Source organism: Malaya genurostris, chromosome 2 (assembly GCF_030247185.1).
Source record: "Malaya genurostris strain Urasoe2022 chromosome 2, Malgen_1.1, whole genome shotgun sequence".
In the NCBI taxonomy this organism is placed as follows: Eukaryota; Metazoa; Arthropoda; class Insecta; order Diptera; family Culicidae; genus Malaya; species Malaya genurostris.
The window spans coordinates 113,458,323-113,482,666 of NC_080571.1; the positions used below are offsets into that span (position 1 = coordinate 113,458,323).

The following is a 24,344-nucleotide window of genomic DNA, read 5'->3' on the forward strand; positions in this document are numbered from 1 at the left end:
TAATGAAGTTTAATTTATTGCTCAAAACTAACTAATTTCAGTGACTTTACTTGTACATTCCCATCTACTTTTAAGTAGCTATTTTTACACGACTGTCCTCCGCAGTGATAGGTTAAACTTTTCGATCGTGTTTCCCAAGAATATTACAAATTTCAATAACCATTTCATATTTCAATTAAAATTTCTAGACATGTGCACTTCATCACAAAAAGCCTTTCTCCATGCTTAATATTTTTATTTCAAAATTGATTGACACTGGCTTTTAAAAAGTACCAAACTTATTTTTATCGATTTTATTCAATTGGATATAATCCAAAAATGACAAATCCTAGAAAATACACTGAAGTCTTTCTTTATACGAGTTTACGTACCGCATAAACAAAATCGCATAACACTGAAAATTCGCATAGAAAAAAACGCATAAAAATAGTGTTGTACGGACGACTTTCACCAAAGTGGTCATATTTTCGAACAAAAGTATCGGAAAAACTACAATTTGAGATCTACACAAAAAAACGTTTTTGCCTTTCTCGTGTAGAAAGGCTATACAATCACTGTGAAAACCGACGAATGTCATAAACCATTCGATTCAGTTCGATGAACTGAGAAAATGTCTGTGTGGGGATGTGTGTGACAAATATTGTCATTCAATTTTCTTGGCTAAACCGATTTTTACTTAGATTCAAATAAAACGTCTTATGGTTCGTCTTACTATTTCATGCAAAATTCCAGAGCTTCATTTTGATCCGACTTCTGTTTTCGGAATTACAGAATAATATGCACCAATAAAGTAAAAATAGTTTCACTCAATTTTCATGAAGATGGGTGAACCGATTTTCACAAACTTTCAAATGAAAGGTCTTACGATATCATACAAAATTCCAGAGTTTTATTTAAATCGTACTTCCGGTTCCGGAATCACAGGGTGATAAGCACCAAAAATGTAAAAATAATATCAATAACTTCTGGCTGATTTTTACCTTTTAGATTCATCCGAGAGATAATTAATAATATGAGAAAGGCATCGTTATACCACTGGGTGGATTAAAACAGATTTTTTTAATTTAAAGTTGATTTACAATAACTGTTCTCGTCGAGCTTAGTCGAATGGTGTGTAACACAAATGGCAGTGTTTGCAAAACGAATGAACTGAATAAGAGTAAATTTCAGATCATTCGCTTCAGGGTTCATGAATGCAACAACAACTGGACCACTTGCAAGTCCCTTCTGAGCAGACGATATTGATTCACATTGGTATGTATTAAAGAATCAAACATTTTCTGTCCTTGGAAGGTATACGTATAGAAGTTTCATTCGTTGCTCATTCTCTTTTAAATTAGTAGGCGAAGTAACGAGAAAATATTGTTCATTTTTGGTCTGATCAGCATAATAACATTATTAAGTTTTGCACGAACTTAATATAACCTCACAAAATGAGCTGAATGAACACCGTTTGACAGCTATCAGTGGTTTGTTTTTGTATTCGTTCTAATTTGAGTACGTGTTGATAAATATATGAATAAACCACCGGTAAATGTCAAAAAAATGTGGCTGGTGAACGACTGGACAATGCGCAATTTAGGCCCCAATGTGGTTCTTAGCCTCTTGTCCAGTAACTCCTACCTCCCCGCGGTGCCGGCTGGGGTACGAGTAACCATAGGAAAGATCGGGTAACCAACCCCGGTGGGACCTTGGTCGTATGCAGACAGTGAAGGGGGGGCTTGCCTTCTCTTTACAGAGAGCGAGCCTACCCGAGCGTCTGTTCTCCATGTTAGGAGCGGCTGATTACCGATTCAAGGACGGTAATCAGCCGCTCCTAACATGGAGAACAGACGCTCGGGTAGGCTCGCTCTCTGTAAAGAGACTGACACGTTGGCCCTTCGGCGAGACAGGAGGTTGGTGCAGGCCTAACAAGCCGCCCGGAAAACACTTGTTACGAACAATCAGGATATAAATACGACTCGGAATAATCGGCAAAGACCTACGCGACGAAATAAGGAGTACGATTGGAAGCTTGGCACATGGAACTGCAAATCGCTTGGCTTCCCAGGATACGACCGAATGCTGCATGATGAGCTCCAAATCCGCGGCTTCGATGTCGTAGCACTGCAGGAACTTTGTTGGACGGGACAGAAGGTGTGGAAAAGTGGGCATCGAGCGGCTACCTTCTACCAGAGCTGTGGCACAACCAACATTCTAGGAACGGGAAAGCAGCTGGAACAAACCTACGACAGCTGCACCCGGCGGGATGTAAAACTCGTCATCGGCGACATGAATGCTCAGGTAGGCCGGGAGGCAATGTACAGACCCGTGATCGGGCTGGAGAGCCTGCACGCGGTAACAAACGACAACGGTCAACGGTGCGTAAACTTTGCAGCCTCCCGAGGAGTGGTAGTTCGAAGCACTTTCTTCCCCCGCAAAGATATCCACAAAGCCACCTGGAGATCACCTGATCAACATACGGAAAATTAAATCGACCACGTTCTCATCGACGGGCGATTCTTCTCAGACGTCATCAATGTCCGCACTTACCGCAGTGCCATTATTGATTCTGACCACTACCTTGTCGCGGTTTGTATGCGCTCAAAACTATCGACGGTGCACAACACTCGTCGCACAGGAACGCCGGGATTCAATCTCGAGCAGCTACGTAGCATTCGTACTGCAGAGGAATACGCGCAACAACTGGAGCTAGTGCTACCAACGGAAGAGCAGCTTGGCGCGGCGACTCTTGAAGATGGCTGGAGGAACATAAGGTCCGCCGTGAGTAGCAGTGGTCGACAGGTGGAAGCAGTACTATGACGAGCATCTGAATGGCGAAGCACAGGATACAGACAACGACACAGGAATCAATCTGGGTGCACGCTCAGCTGACGACAGATTCCCAGCACCTGATCTGACGGAGATAAGTGAGAAGATAGGCAAGCTGAGGAACAACAATGGCAATGACCAGTTGCCAGGCGAGCTGCTCAAACATGGAGGAGAGGCACTGGCTAGAGCGCTGCACTGGATGATTTCTAAGATTTGGGAGATTCTACCGCAGGAATGGATGGATGGAGTGGTATGTCACGTCTACAAAAAGGGCGATAAGCTAGATTGTTGCAATTATAGCGCAATCATATTGCTGAACGCCGCCTATAAGGTAGTCTCCCAAATCCTTTGCCGTCGTCTATTACCAATAGCTAAGGAATTCGTAGGGCCGTACCAAGCGGGATTTACTGGAGCCCGCGCTACTACGGATCACATATTCGCGATAAGACAAGTACTCCAGAAGTGTCGTGAATACAACGTACCCACGCATCACCTATTCATTGACTTCAAAGCGGCATATGACACAATCGATCGAGAACAGCTATGGCAGATAGTGCACGAATACGGTTTCCCGGATAAACTGACGCGATTGGTCGAAGCAACGATGGATAGAGTAATGTGCTACGTCCGAGTATCTGGGACGCTCTCGAGTCCCTTCAAATCTTGGAGAGGGCTACGGCAAGGTGATGGACTATCTTTTATCTTGTTCGATGTTACCTTGGAAGGTGTGATTCGAAGAGCGAGGATCGACACGAGTGGCACGATCTTCCGAAAGTCCGTACAACTTTTTGGCTTCGCTGACGATATTGATATTGTGACACGTAACCTTGAGAAGATGATGGAAACCTACATCGGACTGAAAGCTGAAGCTAGGCGTATCGGACTGGCCATAAATACGTCGAAAACAAAATACATAAGAGGAAGAGGCTCTAGAGAAGAAACACTACGCCTCCCACCACGAATATTTATAGACGGTGACGATATCGAGGTGGTTGACGAGACCGCCGATAATGACACAAGGCGGTTCTGTCTCTAGCGTACGCATCGCTTTGCATTGCGGACGCAGTGACGGGACCGTAGTGTCAGCAGAGAAATTCATAGACGTATTTTGGCAGGGAATCGTGCGTACTTTGGACTCAGAAAAACTCTCCGATCGAGAAAAGTACGCAACCGCACGAAATTGACCATCTACAAAACGCTCATTAGACCGGTTGTTCTCTATGGCCACGAGACCTGGACTATGCTGGCAGAGGACCAACGCGCCCTCAGTGTTTTCGAAAGAAAGGTACTTAGGACCATCTACGGCGGAGTGCAAATCACAAATTAAAACAGCTGCTAGAAGAACCACCCATCGTACGGACAGCTAAAATCGGACGTCTACGATGGGCTGGGCATGTCATAAGGATGTCGGACGACAGCCCAGTGAAAATGGTTCTTGAAACTAATCCGACTGGTACAAGAAGAAGAGGAGCGCAGCGAGCAAGGTGGATCGATCAAGTGGAGGGGGATCTCAGAAGCATCCGTGCCTTTAGTGGCTGGCGACGAGCATCCATGGACCGAGTTATGTGGAGACGTATACTTGATACAGCAAAGGACACCCCACCCGGGTAGAAGTGATTGGCAAACCAATAAGAAATTCTGTTATTAAAACAAAACATCTCAATGGTAGAAATCAACATTATTTAGTTTGAAATAAGAGTTAAAATATCAAAAATCATAACAATACTTGCATGAGAAAATAGCTACAAAATATTAAATTCTGTCATTGTAATATGCAACCAAGAACAAAATAATTATAGAAGACGAATATCTCATTTATTTTATATTCCAGCATTCAGAATAGAGTAATATCATAAGTATTTCTCTTATCTGATTCTGATGCTGTTTATTCAATAGTATTTTATTTGAAGATAGAACTACTGGATCAATTTACTTAACCCTTATGCACTCGAATGGGTACCCGGGTACCTTTTCGAATTTCAAAATAAGAAATTTCTGAGTTAGGTTTAAACTAAGATTCTGCAATTCGGTCAATTCCAAGAACTAGTTGGACCATAACTTCTCATGCTTTGACTTTTCATTTTACAGTAAGGGGGGTCGAATGGGGGGGCTCAAATTTTTTTTATTACGTAAACACCCGAATGGGTACCCGGGTACCCACAAATAAAAATGCTTGTAACTAAGGCAAATTCCATCCGATTTGAATTTTTTCAGTACGGGTAAATTCAGAAATTTATCCACTTTTCGATGGCCGTGTATATTGCTGTAGTAGGTTCTTCTGGTTCCCGTTAATCCGGATTTCCGTAGAATGTTCCGACACTTGTGTTTTCCACCATAAATGTCATTTACTAATTTGAAACTTTTCCAAACCAGCTATTTGAGAAAGGCCGTACCAAAATGAACCTTTTGTAGAAAAATGACGTCATCTAAAGGGTAGTTGGCCTATTCTGGACTTACTCTCATAGAACGAAAAAAAGGAAATATAAATGAGAACGAAACTGTTTGGGAAGTAACTTCGTGATGTTTCGAAATGTTTGTTGCCAGAATTAAAAATTGTATTGCGTGCTCCTCGCAATAGGCCTGAAGTACATAATAATTTTCAAACTGAAGATAAGAAAGTGAAGTATATAAGGGAACATACATAAAGTACGTCACGCGTTTAGGGGGGAGAGGTTTCAAAAATACGTGACAATACATGGTGAAAAGATTGAGAAATGCTCGTCAAAGGGGGAAAGGAGTGGTAGAAAAATTCAAAATTTTATGTTACGTACATAACGGATGCCCCCTGAAATATATAAACATAACAACTCAGCATAGCACTTGATTTCATATAGCAATTCTTAGATAAGATTACAAAAATACGTGAAATCCGTGTATAAATGCCTCGATGTCGGAACTCATTTAGGATATCCGGGTTCCTGGGAACCAGGAGCACCATGTCCATCTTTATGGGTACCAATCCCAAAGAGCTTAAGTTCCTGAATCCAACAGTGCTAAAATTACTTCAATCGGTTGAAAAATGCTCAACTTACAGCGATTTAAAAAAATGGGTACCCGGGTACCCATTCGGGTGGTTAAAGGTGTTTTTTTTTTCGAGTGCACAACGGTTAATGAAATTGGAATAGCTCATCAATAACGAAATAAGATATTATAACTAATTTTGATGTTAAACAGATATTGTATAATTTCTTGATTCCTTGGATGCAATATCATGAAAATATCAAGTATCGCTGTGATAACACAGAAACATCAAGCCAAGATATGATGGTAAAAGTAGTTATTATTTTGATCTTTGTTTGCTATTTACACCTACCCGGGCAGGCCTATAGCTGTTAGGTAAGGTAAGGTAAGGTAAGTAAATGTCAAAAAATGAAAATGGTGTATATAAATTACTTTTCATTATAATACATGTCATGTTTAAGTTTGGTTTCATGGTGACGCGATATGGCCGGGGTGTGGAAGCACTGGTGTTGTAATGGCCGCTCGAACAACTTAGGGGGGTTAGGCCGTTCGGTTCGTGGTGAATCTCTGGGTTGTTCGGACTGTCGGCCGTGGGAAACATTCCCGAGGGCCCGCCCCGGCGTATGGCCGCTTCTTGAAATGGGTACACTGAAAATCATTTCTACCTATTTTTTGAGACGAAATCACTCATTGTCGAGCTCTTCTATAAGCTACCCAAAATTAGGTCGTTATCTACTTAAACTTTGAGCTGATCGGTAAAAATGGGTAGCGTGCTTTGTTATGACATAACACATGGCATAAAGTTGGGGGATGCACTTTAGTTGATTTTGGGTTGGTTTTGACCCAAAATTAGGTAGCGACTGGTAAGAGTGTACTTTATTTTAGCCGTGCCGAATAATTCGCTCTCGAGTCTGTTTAGTCGTGTTTATTTCGTAGCATTAAAGCCGACAATCCAGTCTGTTGGCATAAGTTCTCTCTATTATTTTTCTATAGAAAAAGGAAAAACATCACGTTTAATTTAGAGGAAATTTTAATACAAGAAAGGTTATGTTCCTTAACAACCGTCCATACAGTGCAAGATAAAGTTTTTGGAAGAAAAGTTTTCTAAAAAAACTCTTTGTCCAAACTATCTTGAGATTCATCCTGATTTTCAATTGCTTCAATTGTTTTTTTTTTTAAATTTACTTCAAATTAAAAAAAAATTGAATTTCGCAGCGCAGATTTTTTTTTTCGAAAATTTGACTAACTTTCTGAAAGTCAACAACAGACATCCAAGTTAGTACAAACTTTTTCAAAAAAGCTGTGTAAAGTATACAAGCTAAATCCGTTAAAAGTCACCGTTGCGCACGATTTTGCACGCATGAATTACCATTGTAAGAAAGCTCGAACGCAAGAGCCCATAAGGGATTACTGGGCTGCTCGAAACGCCTCTACAGGAGAATTGTTACTTGTTGATTGCTTTTTAAAACAACCGTTCAATTACTTACACAAATTGAAATCTCTACTTGGTTGTCTGTTCTTTGTGTCAAAACTTTCGTAGCAAAATCAAAACTGTTTGTAGCATTAATCATTTTTCGATTATATCCATTTAAACGAAAGCATTTCAAAAGTTGGGCCCTTTTCAGTCTCAATCAACCTTAGAGAATCAAAGTATGCAAAATGATTTATTGAGACATTGACTCTAAATACCGGTTTTACTACACGGTGAAAACCAAGTGAAGTGATTGCGACCCTTATTATCGTGTCACTTCACCGTGAAAATTAAGTTAAACTATTATTACGGAAGTCACTCCAAAGAAAATGGTAATTATTTAGAACATCACATCACCAACATTTTTTTTGGAAAAATGATTTTTATTCACTCCAGTGATCACTTTACTGTGTGTGACACTGGAAATAGGTAAAATCAAGTGAAGTGATTTGTGAGTGTAGTGAAAGTGAAAGTGGAAGTGAGAACGTTAATAAAGGCCATTGTCTATATATCCAGAAAGTTTCATGGAAATCTGAGATGATGTTACCAATTTCGAATACGATTTTCGTTCGAAATGCATCATGTGGAACTTATGCTGAGCATGATCGTAGTTAACGGTTCACTTGGAGCTTCTACCGTACTTTGAAGTTGCCATCGGCTACGAATGAAGTTCTTAAGTGTATCTGTGATTTAAAAAAACGAAAACTTTACTATCAACTGTGCCTATTAATATATGTCTATCATATTATTTTCATATAATGTTTCATATTTAGCGGTAACTTATTCTATATAGTAGTATAATTGTAATACTAGTCCCTGTAGTACTGAGCATAGACGTCAAGAAAACGTATTTTTCATCGAACACAGTTTTTCGTAAAGAAGTTATGTCGATACGGTCTCTTCTTTAATATTTATGAAAAAACATGTAAGTAAATCGTTTCTGAAAATCGGCATCATTTAAACAATTTTCATGAGACAGCATGGAGCGTTCGTTTTATATTGAAATCTATGCACTAACTATACATTTTCATACTTCTATTGAAATGGGCACGGAACTAAAAAACTACCTGTTGTGGGTGCTTTCCACTTAACTTCGGGATTTCACTCAGTTACCCAATTTTAAGCAAAGTGACATAAAGTAGTTTCCATTTTACCGATGCGATCAATATAATCAAAGGTGAAATTTATTTACTCATACTATTATGTTTAGTTGTACTGACTCAATTTCAGATGGAATGCGGTTTACTTAATTTTAATTCATTGAATAAAACTTCCGCTATTGAGTGGTTTTGCGCTGTGTGTTTCGACACTAACGGAAATATGCGAATAAATTAAAAGATTCAAAACAACTTAAAATTAAGTTAAAAATAGTCAAATATTAGGTACTTTTACTCTCTGTGTAGATGACCCAATGTAACTCAAAAATTCATTGCTAAATTCTGGGTATGTTATGTTAATAATGGATAAGCTCGAGTAATTTTTAAAGAGACCGCATCAACGAGTGACAGCTTTTCTTTGTATACTTTCTATATGTAAAAAATGTAGAAAGTTAGTAAACAAAAAGGAAATCGTCGCAATCAAATGGTCTCATCAGACCTTTTGATCGAATTTCCCAAGAAATAGTCTCTGGGCTGCTACATTGTTTTACAAACACTAACTTGAGTGTATTTTCCTCAGAACACCGATTTTCGGTTTGGCTATGTGGTACTCATGTTTCATTTAGTACTGTCATTTCTTAAACCTAATATATAATCTCATCATTAATTCCAAACAACACTTTAGTAGCTTTCTATTTCACGAAGGCAGAGAGTAATGCACTGATAAATTCAATGTTTTTTTTAAAGTTTTATTGTGTTTTGGGTTAGTTATTGAGAATTTTATTATTATACGTTATTGAATCAACATTTAAACACCACTAAAATGACATATGCACGGTACTACCTTATCATCGTAGAGCATACACACATACATACACACATCACATCACATCATAGCATTAGGACTTGTAATTACATCGAACAATTGTATTTACAGCTTGCACACTTAACAGTCGAAGAGATAGAGTTGTGGCTCGGTGAGAGCTCGGATGCTGTGTTACGTTGCTACAAAGTAGATGATTTACTGCTGTACAGTGTGATTGCGATACAAGGGAAAGTAGACACTGTGAAAAAAGGGGTGGAGTGTTTGCTAAATGTAGGTACGTCTAAGCCGAAAGCATTCAGTGGTGATACGTAGGTATGTGACTGGATTTCCATGCTCTGGTTTTGTACTTTGTTGTAGCGAGTGGTATTTGCTGTAATAACTCTGTTGTAAGTCTTCGTTTCCTCTACTACAAAGGAGCGGTGTCTGTTGTAAGTATTTCTTTTTAATCGCCCAGTTTTACGAACGTGGGATCATTACACCGGCTGAGATTTGGTTTGTTGATTAGTATTTTTGCGTCGGATGGTTGGTTAGATTCAGAAAATGAATCGTTTAATTCAGGTGAACAGTATAGAAACTGAGGTATCGTAAAGTGGAGTGAAAATAAAAACTCGTTGAGTGGAATGAGTGAAATGACTGTGGTCGAAGATGTGTTTGGAAAAGTGCTTTTACGGCAATAGTCTTAGTTTTCTGTTATAGTGTTGACTGTATCCTGGGATTGCTTGGGAATGTGTGAAAAAAGCAACAGAGATGGAAGAAATGAACAATGAACAACCAAAGTACCAAGCTAGGATATCACGAAACAGTGAAAAGATTTGATAAATATATTCAGAACAGGAGAAGCTTTCCGACAATCCATATTTCACATTGAACAAGATAAAATTTACTAGCTTCGAGTTCATGTCCGAAATCTTCTTCTATGTCAATATTAATCGAATTGAAAGTTCTCAAATCTAACGAATGGCACATAATTTGAAAATTAGTTTTGACGCGATGTTAAAATCAAGGCATTCAATCGGTTGAAATGAACAGAATGGTCGGAATCGTTCTCTAATGAGTTATGAACCTGAATACGGAATTTGTCGTTTCCCAAGAACATGTTTTGTTTCACCGTTACAACCTCATGTAAATTGATTGAATAGAAAAATATGGGGAAATCACCACAAAAAGATTGTTTACATATTGGACTGAAACGGCTGCCGTTATTGAGAACTTGAGCAACGCCTACTAGCGGGCATGCTCTCCTTATAATTAGTATCATATTTTGAAAGTCAATCTAATTAAAAATTTTATTCGATATCACATATACAGATTCTAATGTAAGCCAGGTTTCTATTGTTTATTTATCGACAGGAAGCATTTCTATTCCCAGATAATCAGTAATCATGCAATGCAGGTTAGCTTCTTCATTTACACCCTAACCTACACACTCAAGATAAATTTTCGAGCTATGCGGTGTTATGAAATACCGAAGCAGATTGGAAACTCGAAATTTGGCGAATTGTTCAGATACAGTGAATACGAAAACTTAACAACTTAATTTCAAACATTCCTAAAAGAATAATGACGAACTCTATGCGGGTACAGCTGCAATTCGTTAGTTTGCACTTCGTTGGTTGGAGTGTTCGTTAGTTGTATATGCATTAGTTGGAGCAAGCTCCAATTAAAAAGCACTTCTATGTTAACATCCAACACAACATTTATATTGACGTTCAAATGTCATTACAATGAAAGAGCTTACCAATCTGATTCGGGACTATTATTGAGAAAACAGCAGCAAAAATTGTAATCTGTATCCTCCCCGAAAAAATCAGTCATTCCGATTAGCGAACAGGTAGATGGCGTAAACAGTGATGCCATATAGTTGTATTCAGTGCAGTAAAACTTCATTCAATTAAATTGAAACTGAATGTGGAACACATTGACTGCAGTAAACTTTCTCACTCTGACACACACAACGTTCACTGACGTACCGAACGGGCAGCACTCAGTTCTTCACTCGTTTCTCTTCCAATCGAAGCTCAGTTTTACCACCGTCAGTTGATCTCTTGAAGTAACAACACATCTCTTTCAATAGTGTGAGAGCGGCCTTCAATTGAAGTTCATGTAAACATTCGAATTGGTTCAAGATAATAGATGAAAGACGAATGAGATAGCTGAATATCATTTACAGAATATACATAAATTAATAGTTTCCTCCTTCAGTTTTCATTTTTAATACTTTATTCCATTTATATTTCTATTAATTTGAACTTGCTCACTACCAAGAGCGAAGACAATGAAGCAGCTAAACTACTTGGCACTTGGAACTGAGCAAGCAAAACTTTAAATGACTAGGTACGATTTTTGAACTGACGATGAATTCTGGGAGGTTCACTTGAAAATGGCACCAAAGTCAAATTAATTAGTAGAAATATGGTGACGGTGGCCATAAATTTGATTTTCATCTTATATTATTCGACTGAATATGAAATTTTACCGCACTGGTTGTAGTACCATATCCGTAGATCGACATTTTCCTCGAAAACTCCAGTGGTGCAAACCAGGAAGCAACTTTTTTCTGGTCGCCAGACAAACAGTTTCCGTAGTTTTCTGTATAAAAATACTACTTACCGGAAATATTCGCAAATATATTCCAATTCCCGTAGATTTTATCTACGGATTCGTACATTCGTAGAAAATCTCCGAATCCGTAGATCTACGGAGATTTCCGTAAATATGACATCGGTGGGAGTGAAGTCATGTTTCAACTAGGAAATTTCGCCTGTAAGTATACCAAATGAGAAGCTATAAATAATGACAATTCTCATTTGGTTTTTCCTTCAGCTTGTGTACACTTAGATCGTAGAAAATCTAACCCGTAAAATTGGTGTTTCCTATGTTTGGCTTGACAAAACACTTCTTCTTTCACAAGCACACAGCTAAACGTTTGCTGACAACCTTAGAAATTTTTATGTATTGCCGAGACAATTTCCTACAACTGGTCTCTGCAAAAATCGGCATTTTTAAACAAGATTTTGAAATAAATTCGCTGCGCTTTGCAATGTTTAGTTATCTATTATGAGAGTATCGTTAATGGAATAATGGTACTTATTCAAAGTATCATTCATCGTTATCCATTACTTTTTGTCAACTATCTGGTAAAGCTCGGATATCGGATAGAACTTTTTTTTCTTCGAGTCTTTCCATTTTTTTGTCATATCGTAATTTTCGAAGTGCTTCTCTGACAAACTATGCGCCCAAAAAACGTAACAAACAATAATTGGAATAAGCAATATTCGGTGAACATGGAGGATGCGGCAGAACTTCCCATTTCAGCAATTCCAAACAAGTTTCCACGGCTTTAGAAACATTGACTCTTGCATTGTCAAGAAGCGAACCATTTTCTACCTGTTTGCTCAGTTGCGGTATGTTAACTGTATGCTTCCACTAAAATACGACGACTTTTCTTCCCCTTGATGTAACGAAGTAACACCAAGCGCTTGCGCAGGAATCATTCAAGGGGGATGGGGGGTTCAAGGGAGGGTTCAAAACTGGGGAAGGCGCCAAAAATTTGAAAGAAAAGCGCATCATCCACAATATTGACACTGTAAAACAAGATCTGAGAACAAAATTATAATAGTTATTTGCACTTATATATAATAAGTATTCTATTGTTCATGGAACTTGATATTGAAAAATCTTCCATGGGGGGTAGAATTCCCCAATGCTCTATGTCAGTAGCTTACAGGAGAATATTTTATTTTACATGTGCGGCGATGAACAATTCCGCAATTTTTCGTTAAAAGCTCCGAATTAATTCCAACGATAGCGATGTACTTTTAAAAGCCTCACTAAATTGAACTTTTTGAAACGGTTTGGAAGAGAAGATTCCGGAAAGCAAAAATTTTTAAAGAATGTAGAATTATGAAACCTATTCTAATCGAACCAAATTCGTAGGGATTTTAAAGAATATCGATAAACCGGAAACCGCTATCTTGGGTTTTAAAACCCACACCAATAATAGCCAAGCAAAGCAAAGTCTTGGCATTACATCCTTTTTGAAGAATTTATCCATTCTGTTTCAACAGATTTTGCAGCCGACTCTTAGCGTATAGGACCATTGTTTAGGCTAGTACTACGATCCTATTGACACTAAGAATCCGTCCAGGTTGGAGCTCGAACATCCAGCGCACTATGCATTAAACTGCCAACTCGGGACTAATAATAGCTAAATTGAAAGGCTGACGAACGAAAATGGGTTCTAAAAATTCTCATATCTATTAATAACGATTCCAAAAAAAATCAATGAACTTTTCTACAAAGAAAAATGTAGCAAAGTGCATCGCTTTAAAATGAACGCCAACATGACCAGTCATTTTGATCATTTGATTTATGTTAGTACCATACATGAGGAAGCAGAGAAAACTCACTTTGACTAAATTACATCTGTATGCGTGACGAAAATGTTATGCCACGATTCAGAGTACAACTTAACTAGGGCAGTTCCTGGTTGAACTAATGTCGTTTTACATTCAGATTCCATTTCGAGCTCTGAACATGTTCATTAACTGCTCAAGCATATACCTTTAAATTAGAAATACCTGAGTTGTGAAAACTCAATCGTTGATTTGTGGCTTTTACTTTCTATCGGGTAAGTTGTAGTTAAGCATCTCAGTAATGCGACCGGTTGCCTAATGAACGGGGAAGTGAAACTAGCAGTAGAACGAATCGAGAAGAATGGAACTCTTTTATTTTTTAGATTTATGTTTGTAAACAAACAATCACTCGAAATGCTTGTGACTCAGAATAGATTGTTTAATTTCATTCAAACACGAAAATGCTGTGCATGAAAGTCATGAGTTAAGCTGTATGTTGCAATTAGTACATCGTTACTTGAGAAGTTGCTTCACCCCGATTATTTCCTCGAGTTCCGACATATTCAAAATGAACTCCTATGATGCTGCCAGAGTTCATGCGTCACGCGAAGCGTCAAGGCGAACGTGCGAGCTAGCAGAGTTACCAGGTCATTTTTCCACAAATCTGTATCAGACGCAAAAATTTATCTGTACCATATCTGTTTTTGAATCTGAATAACATTTGTACCGCAGATCGGTATTTATCTGTAAGATTAGTGTATAATCGGTATTTTTGGAGAGCGTATCGGTATCACGTTCAAAAATCGGTATACCTGGCAACGGTGCGAGCTAGTTCCATTTGATTAGAGCAAACCTGTCAGTGTGAATACGATGCGCTAACAGTGCATCGCAGTGAAGTTCGAACGGTGTGACGAAAGCAAGCACATGGTTTTTAGTTTTTATTGGCTTACTGAAGTAAAGTTGATTTCACCAACACAGAGGCTGTCCTGTTTCTACCTCATTGATCCCTGTGTTTGAACGTTCCATAAAAAAATAAAGCCATGAAAATTTCTAACACTCGAAAAGCTCCCATATGTTCCCATCTCGTTGTTTTCGTTTTTGAAACCTTTAGTTCCGACCATTCTGCTCCAGCCGAACGAACGAAGAACAAGCTTTGACTGTTTACTGATTTGGATACGAATGAGTGTGAGTGTGTATACCATACAAAAATCGTCAAACATGTACACAAACACAAAGACAAGGTCAGGCATAACACATCGATCAGTGTAGCAAATATTTACTTGGTATCATGGTTGGTGTGCTGTCCGCCGACTGAGAGTCGCGAGATTTGGTCCGCACTGTCACTGCTCGGGGATTGAGTCCGACCAGTTTGCCGATGTCGATCAGCGCGTGGTCGCCGGTTGGCGAGTCCACATCAGTCACTTTCTTGCCGTCCGCATACACGGCATACCCGGTCACCGGTCCGGACGAAGGTGGCCGTGTGACCGGTTGCCAAGTGACGAGCAGAGTGCCGTCCTGAGGTCCAGCTTCGACTTGAATTTCCTGTATTTAGAGTATGAAAGTAAAATACGCTCGTTATTTATAATTTCGATCGAAACGCGCGACACAATTTCTGCAGGAACCTGGGGTGGATCGGGCAGTCCTTTGGCTAAGGTTCTGAAATCGGTGTACGCTCCGGGTGCTTCTTCCGGTGGAGGACCGGTTGTGGTAGATGTTGTGGACGTCTGACCTGCCGCACGTAAATGCTTCGCTCGTACCGTTACTCGATACTGCGTACTGGGAGCCAGCCCTGAAACAGAGGAAATAAGGACGATCAAAGTTGTATGGTAAGTGACGAGTATTTCAATTGTCAATAATTACCCGTTATTGTGTGCCTATAGACGCCGGGTTTCACCGTTCGTACCTCCACGTTGTTTACACATACCACATGCTGGTGGTTGGAGTTCGCTGGCAGCCACGAAATAATCGCACTGGAACAAGTTACGCTGGTGGCCCGGACAGCCGATGGTCCTAAATGTGCAGTATCGCGACCGATAATCATTGTACAGGCAGCATCTCGAGAGGTTCTTCGATTCTGGGTTACACTACGTACGCTTATTCTATGTGGCTGCTCAAAAAAAAAAGGACACAGGAATTGTTGAATCAAGTTACTGTCAATACAAATGAACTTTGACAAAAATCGTACAAACGAACTTACTCTATTGGAATCAACGCCCTCTACCAGTGCTCGTGTGCGCTCGGTCGCCTTGACAGTCACCTTCAGTACGCCGTCAACGTACACGTGGTAGCTCTCGATCTGGTGGCATAATGGTGGATCTGGGGGCGTCCAACCAATGAGGACACTTTTGTTCAATTGCCGTTCCAGGGTGAGGTGTTTCGGTGCAGGAACTAGCACGGAGAATATAAGATCAGCTTCGACTGCATTTATACAGACCAAGGACAAAGTGACATTTCGAAGCGAACAGTTTACAGTGACAGAAAAACGATAAAACATAGTAGAAATAAAAATCCTTCTGGCAAAAATTAATCGACCTCAATGTTTGTGCAGATAAAGAATGCTGTGGTAGATAACTTAAAGTTTTTTCGGTGCTGGGAGGTTCTATAGTAATTGATTGTTCTGTTGTTATTGCATTTGAAACATAACGGAATGTAACACATACTCTCTCAAGTACTTTGCCGTCGTCTATCACCAATAGCTAAGGAATTCGTAGGGCCGTACCAAGCGGGATTTATTGGAGCCCGCGCTACTACGGATCACATATTCGCGCTAAGACAAGTACTCCAGAAGTGTCGTGAATACAACGTACCCACCCATCACCTATTCATTGACTTCAATGCGGCATACGACACAATCGATCGAGAACAGTTATGACAGATAATGCACGAATACGGTTTCCCGGATAAACTGAAGCAACGATGGATACGTCCGAGTATCTGGAGATGACGGAAACCTACATCGGACTGAAAGCTGAAGGAAGAGGGTCTAGAGAAGAAACACTACGCCTCTCACCACGAATATTGATAAACGGTGATGATATCGAAGTGGTTCACGAGTTCGTTTATTTGGGCTCACTGGTGACCTCCGATAATGACACCAGCAGAGAAATTCAGAGACGTATTTTGGCAGGGAATCGTGCGTACTTTGGACTCAGAAAAACCCTTCGATCGAGAAAAGTACGCCACCGCACGAAATTGACCATCTACAAAACGCTTATTAGACCGGTTGTTCTTTATGGCCACGAGACCCGGACTATGTTGGTACTGAGGACCATCTATGGCGGAGTGCAGATGGAAGACGGAACGTGGAGATGGCGTATGAATCACGAATTACAACAGCTGCTAGGAGAACCACCCATCGTACGGACAGCTAAAATCGGACGTCTACGATGGGCTGGGCATGTCATAAGGATGTCGGACGACAGCCCACTGAAAATGGTTCTTGAATCTAATCCGACTGGTACAAGAAGAAGAGGAGCGCAACGAGCAAGGTGGATCGATCAAGTGGAGGGTGATCGCAATTATGAATGAACATTTGATCACGAGAAAGCTCTTTTTAAAGTGGGTACCGCGTTTACTCACAGTCGATTTTTATAAGGGATGAAAATTTAGAACAACGTGCGTGCATCAAATTTTGTGTTGCAAATGGATTTAAGTGTTCTGAAACGTTGAAAATGTTATAAAAGGCCTTTGGTGAATCGTGTCTAGGAAAAACACAGGCATACGAGTGGTATAAACGCTTCAAAGGTGGTCGTACAAGCTTGGATCATGATGAGATCCCTGGCCGCCCAACAACATCTGTTACTGAAGAAAACATTGTATCGGCGAAGCAAATCGTGTTGCAAAATCGTTATGTACCGATTAGAGAGATTGCTGTGTTGTTGGGCATCTCTTATGCTTCAGCCGAATACATTTTAACTGATGTTTTGGGTTTGAAACGCGTCGCTTCTCGGCTGATACCAAAAAAGCTGAATTTCATTCAAAAACAGCGTCGTGTTGATGTGGCCAAAGAGATGATTTCCAACGCAGATAGTGACCCCACATTCATCGAATGCATCATAACTAGTGATGAGGTGTGGATCTATGAATATGACGTCGAAACCGCACAACAATCGACCGAATGGTGCTTCGAAGGCGAGCCGTTGTTCTAAATTTTCATCCATTATAAAAATCGCCACACGAAAATTCGACTGTTGAGACATACGATTCGTGGACTATTCGAAAAACAGAAAAAAACCATTGATTTTAGTGTGCATTATTAGAACGACACTCCCATTCCCCTTATTCGTTCGTTTCGGCTCCCGCTAACTATCAACTGTTTTCAAACGTCAAAAGATGTTTCATTAATAAAATATTCGTCTATTCGGCGAGGAGATTATCGATGTTCACTTCACGGGTAGGATTCGAACATTGGAAAATCGGTGGAATAAGTAGATCGACCTGAATGGAAACAAAATTAAAATTATATTAAAAAACTTTGTTTCATTCTCAAACAGGCTAAATCTGACATCTTTAAGAAATCAATGTGACTTTCGATTTGGAGTTTTCAATCGCTACTTCCGAACCTGAAACAGGGAACCGTTGCTTTGCAAAGTAAGTTTATATGGCCATCAGTAAATAAGACCAACAAATTGGAACAGTGTTGAACTAAGCTCAGGAGATTATTTCTGTGTTCAACGCTTCGGAGCTGTACTATCCTCTAACGACTATTCAGGTATTCAACAAGTGAGTCATCTCGGACCACTTCTGTTGCTATTTGTGATTGATCGATTCACTGAATTATTGTCATCTAAAGGAATATATGCAAGTGATCCCGAAATACGCTAAAAAATGTAATTCCATAACATTTTTATGAGCTCAATCTACAGGTTATTCAAATATTCGATTATGATGGATCCAGTACAACTGCTTTTTTTAGTAAAGAAATTAGGTGTCATGTTTGACCCTAATATACGCTTGACTGAACGTTTAACTTCTATTCCTGCGTGAGTCTTTGCAGTTTTGAGACTCATCAAACACAACATCTTGAATGTTGCATCAATGTATCGATGTGTATTGTATCAAGACAGTTTACATTTCGGGTGGAGCATTGCGGAGAATGGATCCACAAAACTCTAAACCTCGAAGTTCACAAGTGATTTTTTGTGTCCGAAACTTGATTACGAATTTTCACCCACAGAAATATCGCTAAAGAGATAATCGAAAGGGAGAAGGGTCTCCAATGACACTTCGATGCTAAATTTCTACTACGCTTCAGTTCGACACCGAAATGATTCGTGCAAGATTTAATTATTATATTTTTATCATTAAAAAAATCTCTGCTGAATAAATTCGCAACTGAAGAATAATGACTGCAATATTTTCGATGCACGTAGGGTGGTCAACATTAACGAACATATTTTTGACACATTCCAAATAGTGATTATAGCGACGAATGTTTTTTTTTTCATTTCTGCCGACTGATTACATTGCACTGTTTAGATTAAACCCAACAAAATGCTATTTAGCATGAATTTGATTCATAGAAGTAACAGGAGCGCAGCATCGTCAGCAAGTCTCAAACACACCGTAGGTGCAGTGTTTGAATGGCGCGTTTGAATTGGAATAGCGGTAGTCTGCGCTTCTGTTACTTCTGCGTACGTTATTCAAGCTAAATGTCATGGAATGACTAATATTCTTTAATCAGCTGCATAACATGCTTTGTGATTTTTTCATTATCATTACAACTTTTATTATTCACAGCGCTTTCTGCTTTTGTTAATAATGTAGTGCCGAATAAATTTCAAATCAACTTATCACTTTCACTTGTCAACCGCCCTACGCACAATGAATATTTTCAGAAAGGTTTATCGGCGAATTTATTCATCATGTTTTTTGCAAACGATTGAGATATAACGACCATGAAAATTCATTTCCCAACAATTTTTTGTTCCAGAATCATACCAGATATATATCATCGAGCAGAATGTTCGCTAGTGACACTTTCACAACTGATTTTTTTGCCATGCAAAATCAGTTTCAGTGAGAATTGCGTTGTGAAAAATCAGTACTGATCTTTTCGATAGTTAGTTTTCTGATCGATGATATTTTTTGTGTAAAAATCACTTGATGAATAGGGATTTTCGAAATTTGGATTTTTTCTCAACACTGACGCTATGGAACCACAAGAACACACACATACATTTTATAATGTCGACGAACTGAGTCGAATGGGTATATGATAACGTATTGAAAAAAAAGGAATGAACGCAGACCTTCGTTTGTTTACCCACTGGGTAGAGATAGAAGCATGAAACTAAATCGATGATGACTCCATTCTTAGTGTTTTATATCTGGTTATATATTTGGAAGAAGGAAAAACTCACATAATGGGGTTCTCTACTGCCAAAGCCAGAAAAAGACCATCACTGCATCAACAAATGTCCATCGACTGAGCCAAAGAACCGCACATCTGCTTGGCTGGTAAATTCTGCTAGCAGAATGCAAATTACAGTCGAAAAATTCATGCTAATCTTACAATAATAAACCGATTTTCACAAACTTAGACTCAAATGCAAGGGCCTAAGGTCTTCCGATTCCGGAATTACAGGGTTATATGTGTTGACAATTTCAATTTCAGGCGTCTGTCTTTATAAGTAACGATGTAAATATGAGCGAATTCAACAGTATTTGTCAGCAAATTATTTTAGTTTGTCAAACTTGTTAGTTGATGGCCAAAAATGCACACTTTCGCTATACCAGTGCTTAGGTTCAAGTTCTGAAAGATCCGGAATTAGCGGGTCAAAAGATTTCGTAATTGAACTTACATTGTTTTCTCAGATATGGCTAAACCAATGTTCAAAACTAAGATTTAAATGACAGGTCTTATGGCTCCATGCTAAATGCTGGATCAAACTTCCGCTTTCGGAATTACAAGGTGAAGAATGTAAAAATCTTCATTTAGAGCGGCGGTGCATAATCAAAATTGGAAACTTTTACAAATCGTGATATGGCAAACTTCCATGAAATGAAATTCGAATTACTACCGCATCCACCATATTCGCCACATTTAGCGACTATTATCTGTTTTAAGATTGAAAAAAGAAGCTCGCTGAAAAGAGATTTGCTTCGAATGATGAGGCCATCGTCGAGACTTAAGTGTTTTTAGGACAATTGGAACAATTGTTTTGCTCTTCAAAGAGAATGCCTTGATGAATAGTATCGAAAGGCTATAGCAGGATAAGCATGTGAAATCTGCCCCCAAAGGGAATTCATATTGTTATACCACATTCGAAAGGTCATAGACTGGAAACAATTTTCTCAAAGTCTCAACCCATTAACTGCCATATTGACGGAGCTAGGGTAGTTCTATTGATTTTTATTTTATTTGATTTATGAAGAAACTGCTCCTCCGGAAAATTTGAAAAAAATCAGGTATGTTTAAGGCATTATAAGGAAGGTTTACAATTTTTTTCAAAATTTTTGAATATGTATTTCTTCCATTAAAAATTACTAGAAAATTTTGAAACATATCAATCCTTGGATTGGAACGAGAGCAACAAGTATCGAAATATAGTAGCTCTATAATAGAAGCTTTTGAGAAGGATGTTCTGCCAAGTAATTTTGGATTTAAAGCTTTATCGCGAGATGACCCAATTAAGATACACAGATCACAAAAAAGCTATTTGGGCCCGTAATAAGTTGCATCTCATTTTTAAAAGGTTACAAGTGCTATATCGAGTACCTTTCCTTATGCTCGGTTTTTATCCAGAATAGTGAGACCGGCAGAAATATGGTCAGAAATGCTTAAATCAGAACAGCTACCAACGACTATCAATAAAAGAAGTGACGATGATAAGTCTATTAAATAAACGAAAATAATCAGAGAGAAAATGTGTGCTTTCAAATATCAGGTGTACAACTTTGCTTCCGCCGTTTTACGATAGGTGGCTGTACCGCCTGAGGCTGGTCAAAATACATAGATGAAAATGCCTTTAAAGTGAGTGTGTACAATGCCTAACGAATTGTCATCGCCGTTTCAGTGACAGTTGTTCTTGTTTTCGTATTATTCACGCTCGAAAATGTCTGTTAGTTGCCCAATTCTCGCCATTTGCGGGAAGTTTTACTTTTCTGTTACAATTTGAAAAAAAAATTCAGATGAAGCGCATCGAATGCTCTCAGAAACTTACGGTGATGCTGCTCTGAGTAAAAGAACGTACCGGGAGTGGTTTCAACGTTTTCAAAATGGTGATTTCGATGTCGAAGACAAACATGGTGGTGGAGGAGAAAAAAAGAAAGATGAACAACTAGAAGCATTGATTTACTACGAGCTCTTAAAACCGGGTGAAACCATAACAGGAGATCACTATCGAATGCAATTGCTGCGCCTTAGTCGCGCGCTAAAAGAAAATCGGCCATAATACCAAGAGCGACATGACAAAGTCATCCTCCAACACGACAATGCTCGGCCTCACGTCGCAAAAGTGGTCAAAAAGTACCTGGAAACGCTGAAATGGGAAGTCTTGCCCCACGCCGTATTCCCCAGATGTCGCCCCTTCCGACTTCCACCTATTCCGTTCGATGGCACACGGCCTGGCAGATCAACATTTTCAATCCTTCGAAGAGTTGGAAAAATGGATTGCTTCATAGATAGCGTCAAAAGAGGACTTCTTTTTTCGAGCCGGGATCCGAATATTCCCGAAAAGACGGGAGAAAGTTGTCGCTAGCGACGGACAATACTTTGAATAATTTATCTGTAAGCACTTTTCGCAATGAAGCTTTTAATTTTGAAAAAAAAAAAACGACGGAAGCAAAATTGTACACCTAATAGCAATGTATTTTTATAACATTTTTTATCCCATTTCCTATTTAAATGAAATATACAGTCAAAAATTCTAAGAAATTTTTTCGTGACCTTTCTTACATGAAACTTCTTTATCATTTTATAAATTTAAAAAATAAGGGGAATATGCTTTATTAAACTCAAATTGTTGTGACTATTATATTAGGATAAGCATTCTATCTAAAAGTGATGCTACGGCGAAGAACAACTTAAGTAAATTGCCTTAAGAAATAAACGTATTTATGGAAAAAAATTCTAAGAAATCGATTCCAACCTTCATCAATGGCAACTTCTGTTTGACACCAATATAAAAAAGAAAAATTCAACTCATTGCTGTTTCAACTCGCTATGTTTTTAGTGAAATGTACAGGGCTGACAAAAAGGAAACCGCCTTGTACGAGACCCCACAGTGCAAAACGATTTGACCATGGCATGGAACACCATCGAATTATCGAATTATATACAGTCACATACCAGTAAGTCCTTGCTTTGTAGCTTTCTAGGTTTAGTATGATCGTGTATGTATTATGCAAAGTTTGAAACTCATTTCCTCCTTTTCGTTACTTTGATTTCTAAGCCCTCTGATTGAGTTGCATAAACTACTAGAACAAAGCACCATGCGTTTCCTTCTCTTAGAATTTGATGGGGACGTATGGTCGAATGTTAATTATTTTTTAGAAAAAATAAAATATCTTGGTCGTCCACATTTTTTAAAAATATTAAAACATACCACTTTAACATGTCCAAAAATTTTTCATTTATCACTTAAAAATCCAGGGTGATGCAAAAATTGGAAGAGGGAAAAATATGTTTCAAAATTTTCTAGTATTTTTTAATGGAAGAAATTCACATTCAAAAATTTTGAAAAAATTATAAACCTTCCCCATAATGCCTTAAGCATACCTGATTTTTTTTCAATTTTTTCGGAGGAGCAGTTTCTTCAAAATTCAAATAAAATAAAAATCAATATAACCACCCTAGCTCTGTCAATATGGCAGTTAAGGGTTGAAACTTTGAAAAAATTGTTTCGCATGAAATTTCCGAAATCGAAAAAAAAATTTTTGATGCTTAGAATTACATGAAACGTCGAGATTTAGTGTCATCTCGAAAAATTTTTTTTTTTAAATCGACTTTTTGGGACAACATCAAAATTCACAGAAAGTTGATTCTTTCAAAAAAAAATTTTTTTGAGTTGACACTAAAGCTCGACGTTTCATGCAGTTTTGAGACTTTTGACATAAAAAAAAATTCGATTTTGGGATTCAAATAGCGGGGAGTTATGGTGCTTTTTCAAGATCGAAAATTGTCAAACCTTTACCACCGGGCAGCACCCCTTACGCATGTCCGATTTAGCTCAAATTTAGCATGAGGGCTTTTTCGAGGACTTTTGAGCACTAGAGCTTTACGAAAATAGAGGTGATTCCAAAATGTTGGCACCCTTATATAAAAGCGGTAAAAATCAACGTGTTTTGTCGGTTACGACACTTATACCATTATATCTTCGGAACCAAAAGTCACAGCCATTTGGTCTTCGAACTTGATCAATGGTCCGATAGTAGCTTTCAAACGAGCCTAAGTTTGTAAAAATCGGTTGAGCCATCTCCGAGAAACTTGCGCGGTAAAAAAACAACACGTTTTGTCGGTTACGTCATTTATACCATCATATCTCCGGAACCAAAAGTCACAGCTATTTGATCTTCGAGCTTTGATCAATGGCCCGACAGTAGCTTTCAAACGAGCCTAAGTTTGTTAAAATCGGTTCAGCCATCTCTGAGAAAATTGAGTGGTAAAAATAGCTTCGAAAAGAGTACACACGCACACACACACACAGAGAGAGAGAGAGAGAGAGAGAGAGAGAGAGACATTTTCCGATCTCGTCGAACTGAGTCGAATGGTATATAACACTATGGGTCTCCGAGGCTCCGTTCGAAAATCGGTTTTTCCAGCAATTCTAATACCTTTCTATAGAGAAAGGTAAAAAGTGTTGTTTTCCTTGTCAGAACAG

The 24,344-nt window shown here is 38.8% G+C and overlaps 1 protein-coding gene across 9 annotated transcripts in view; it reads right to left on the bottom strand.

The window, feature by feature from the left end:
• Window positions 1-24,344, bottom strand: part of LOC131433096 (RIMS-binding protein 2) — a 258,477-nt gene that overhangs the window by 57,928 nt on the left and 176,205 nt on the right. For all 9 annotated transcript variants that reach the window (XM_058599885.1, XM_058599884.1, XM_058599886.1 and 6 more), the window contains 4 exons: window positions 15,719-15,909; window positions 15,382-15,628; window positions 15,144-15,310; window positions 14,802-15,063 (listed from right to left, as the gene is read on the bottom strand). In XM_058599885.1, coding sequence (XP_058455868.1) covers window positions 14,802-15,063; window positions 15,144-15,310; window positions 15,382-15,628; window positions 15,719-15,909 — 867 coding nt within the window. The remainder of the gene's footprint in view (window positions 1-14,801; window positions 15,064-15,143; window positions 15,311-15,381; window positions 15,629-15,718; window positions 15,910-24,344) is intronic.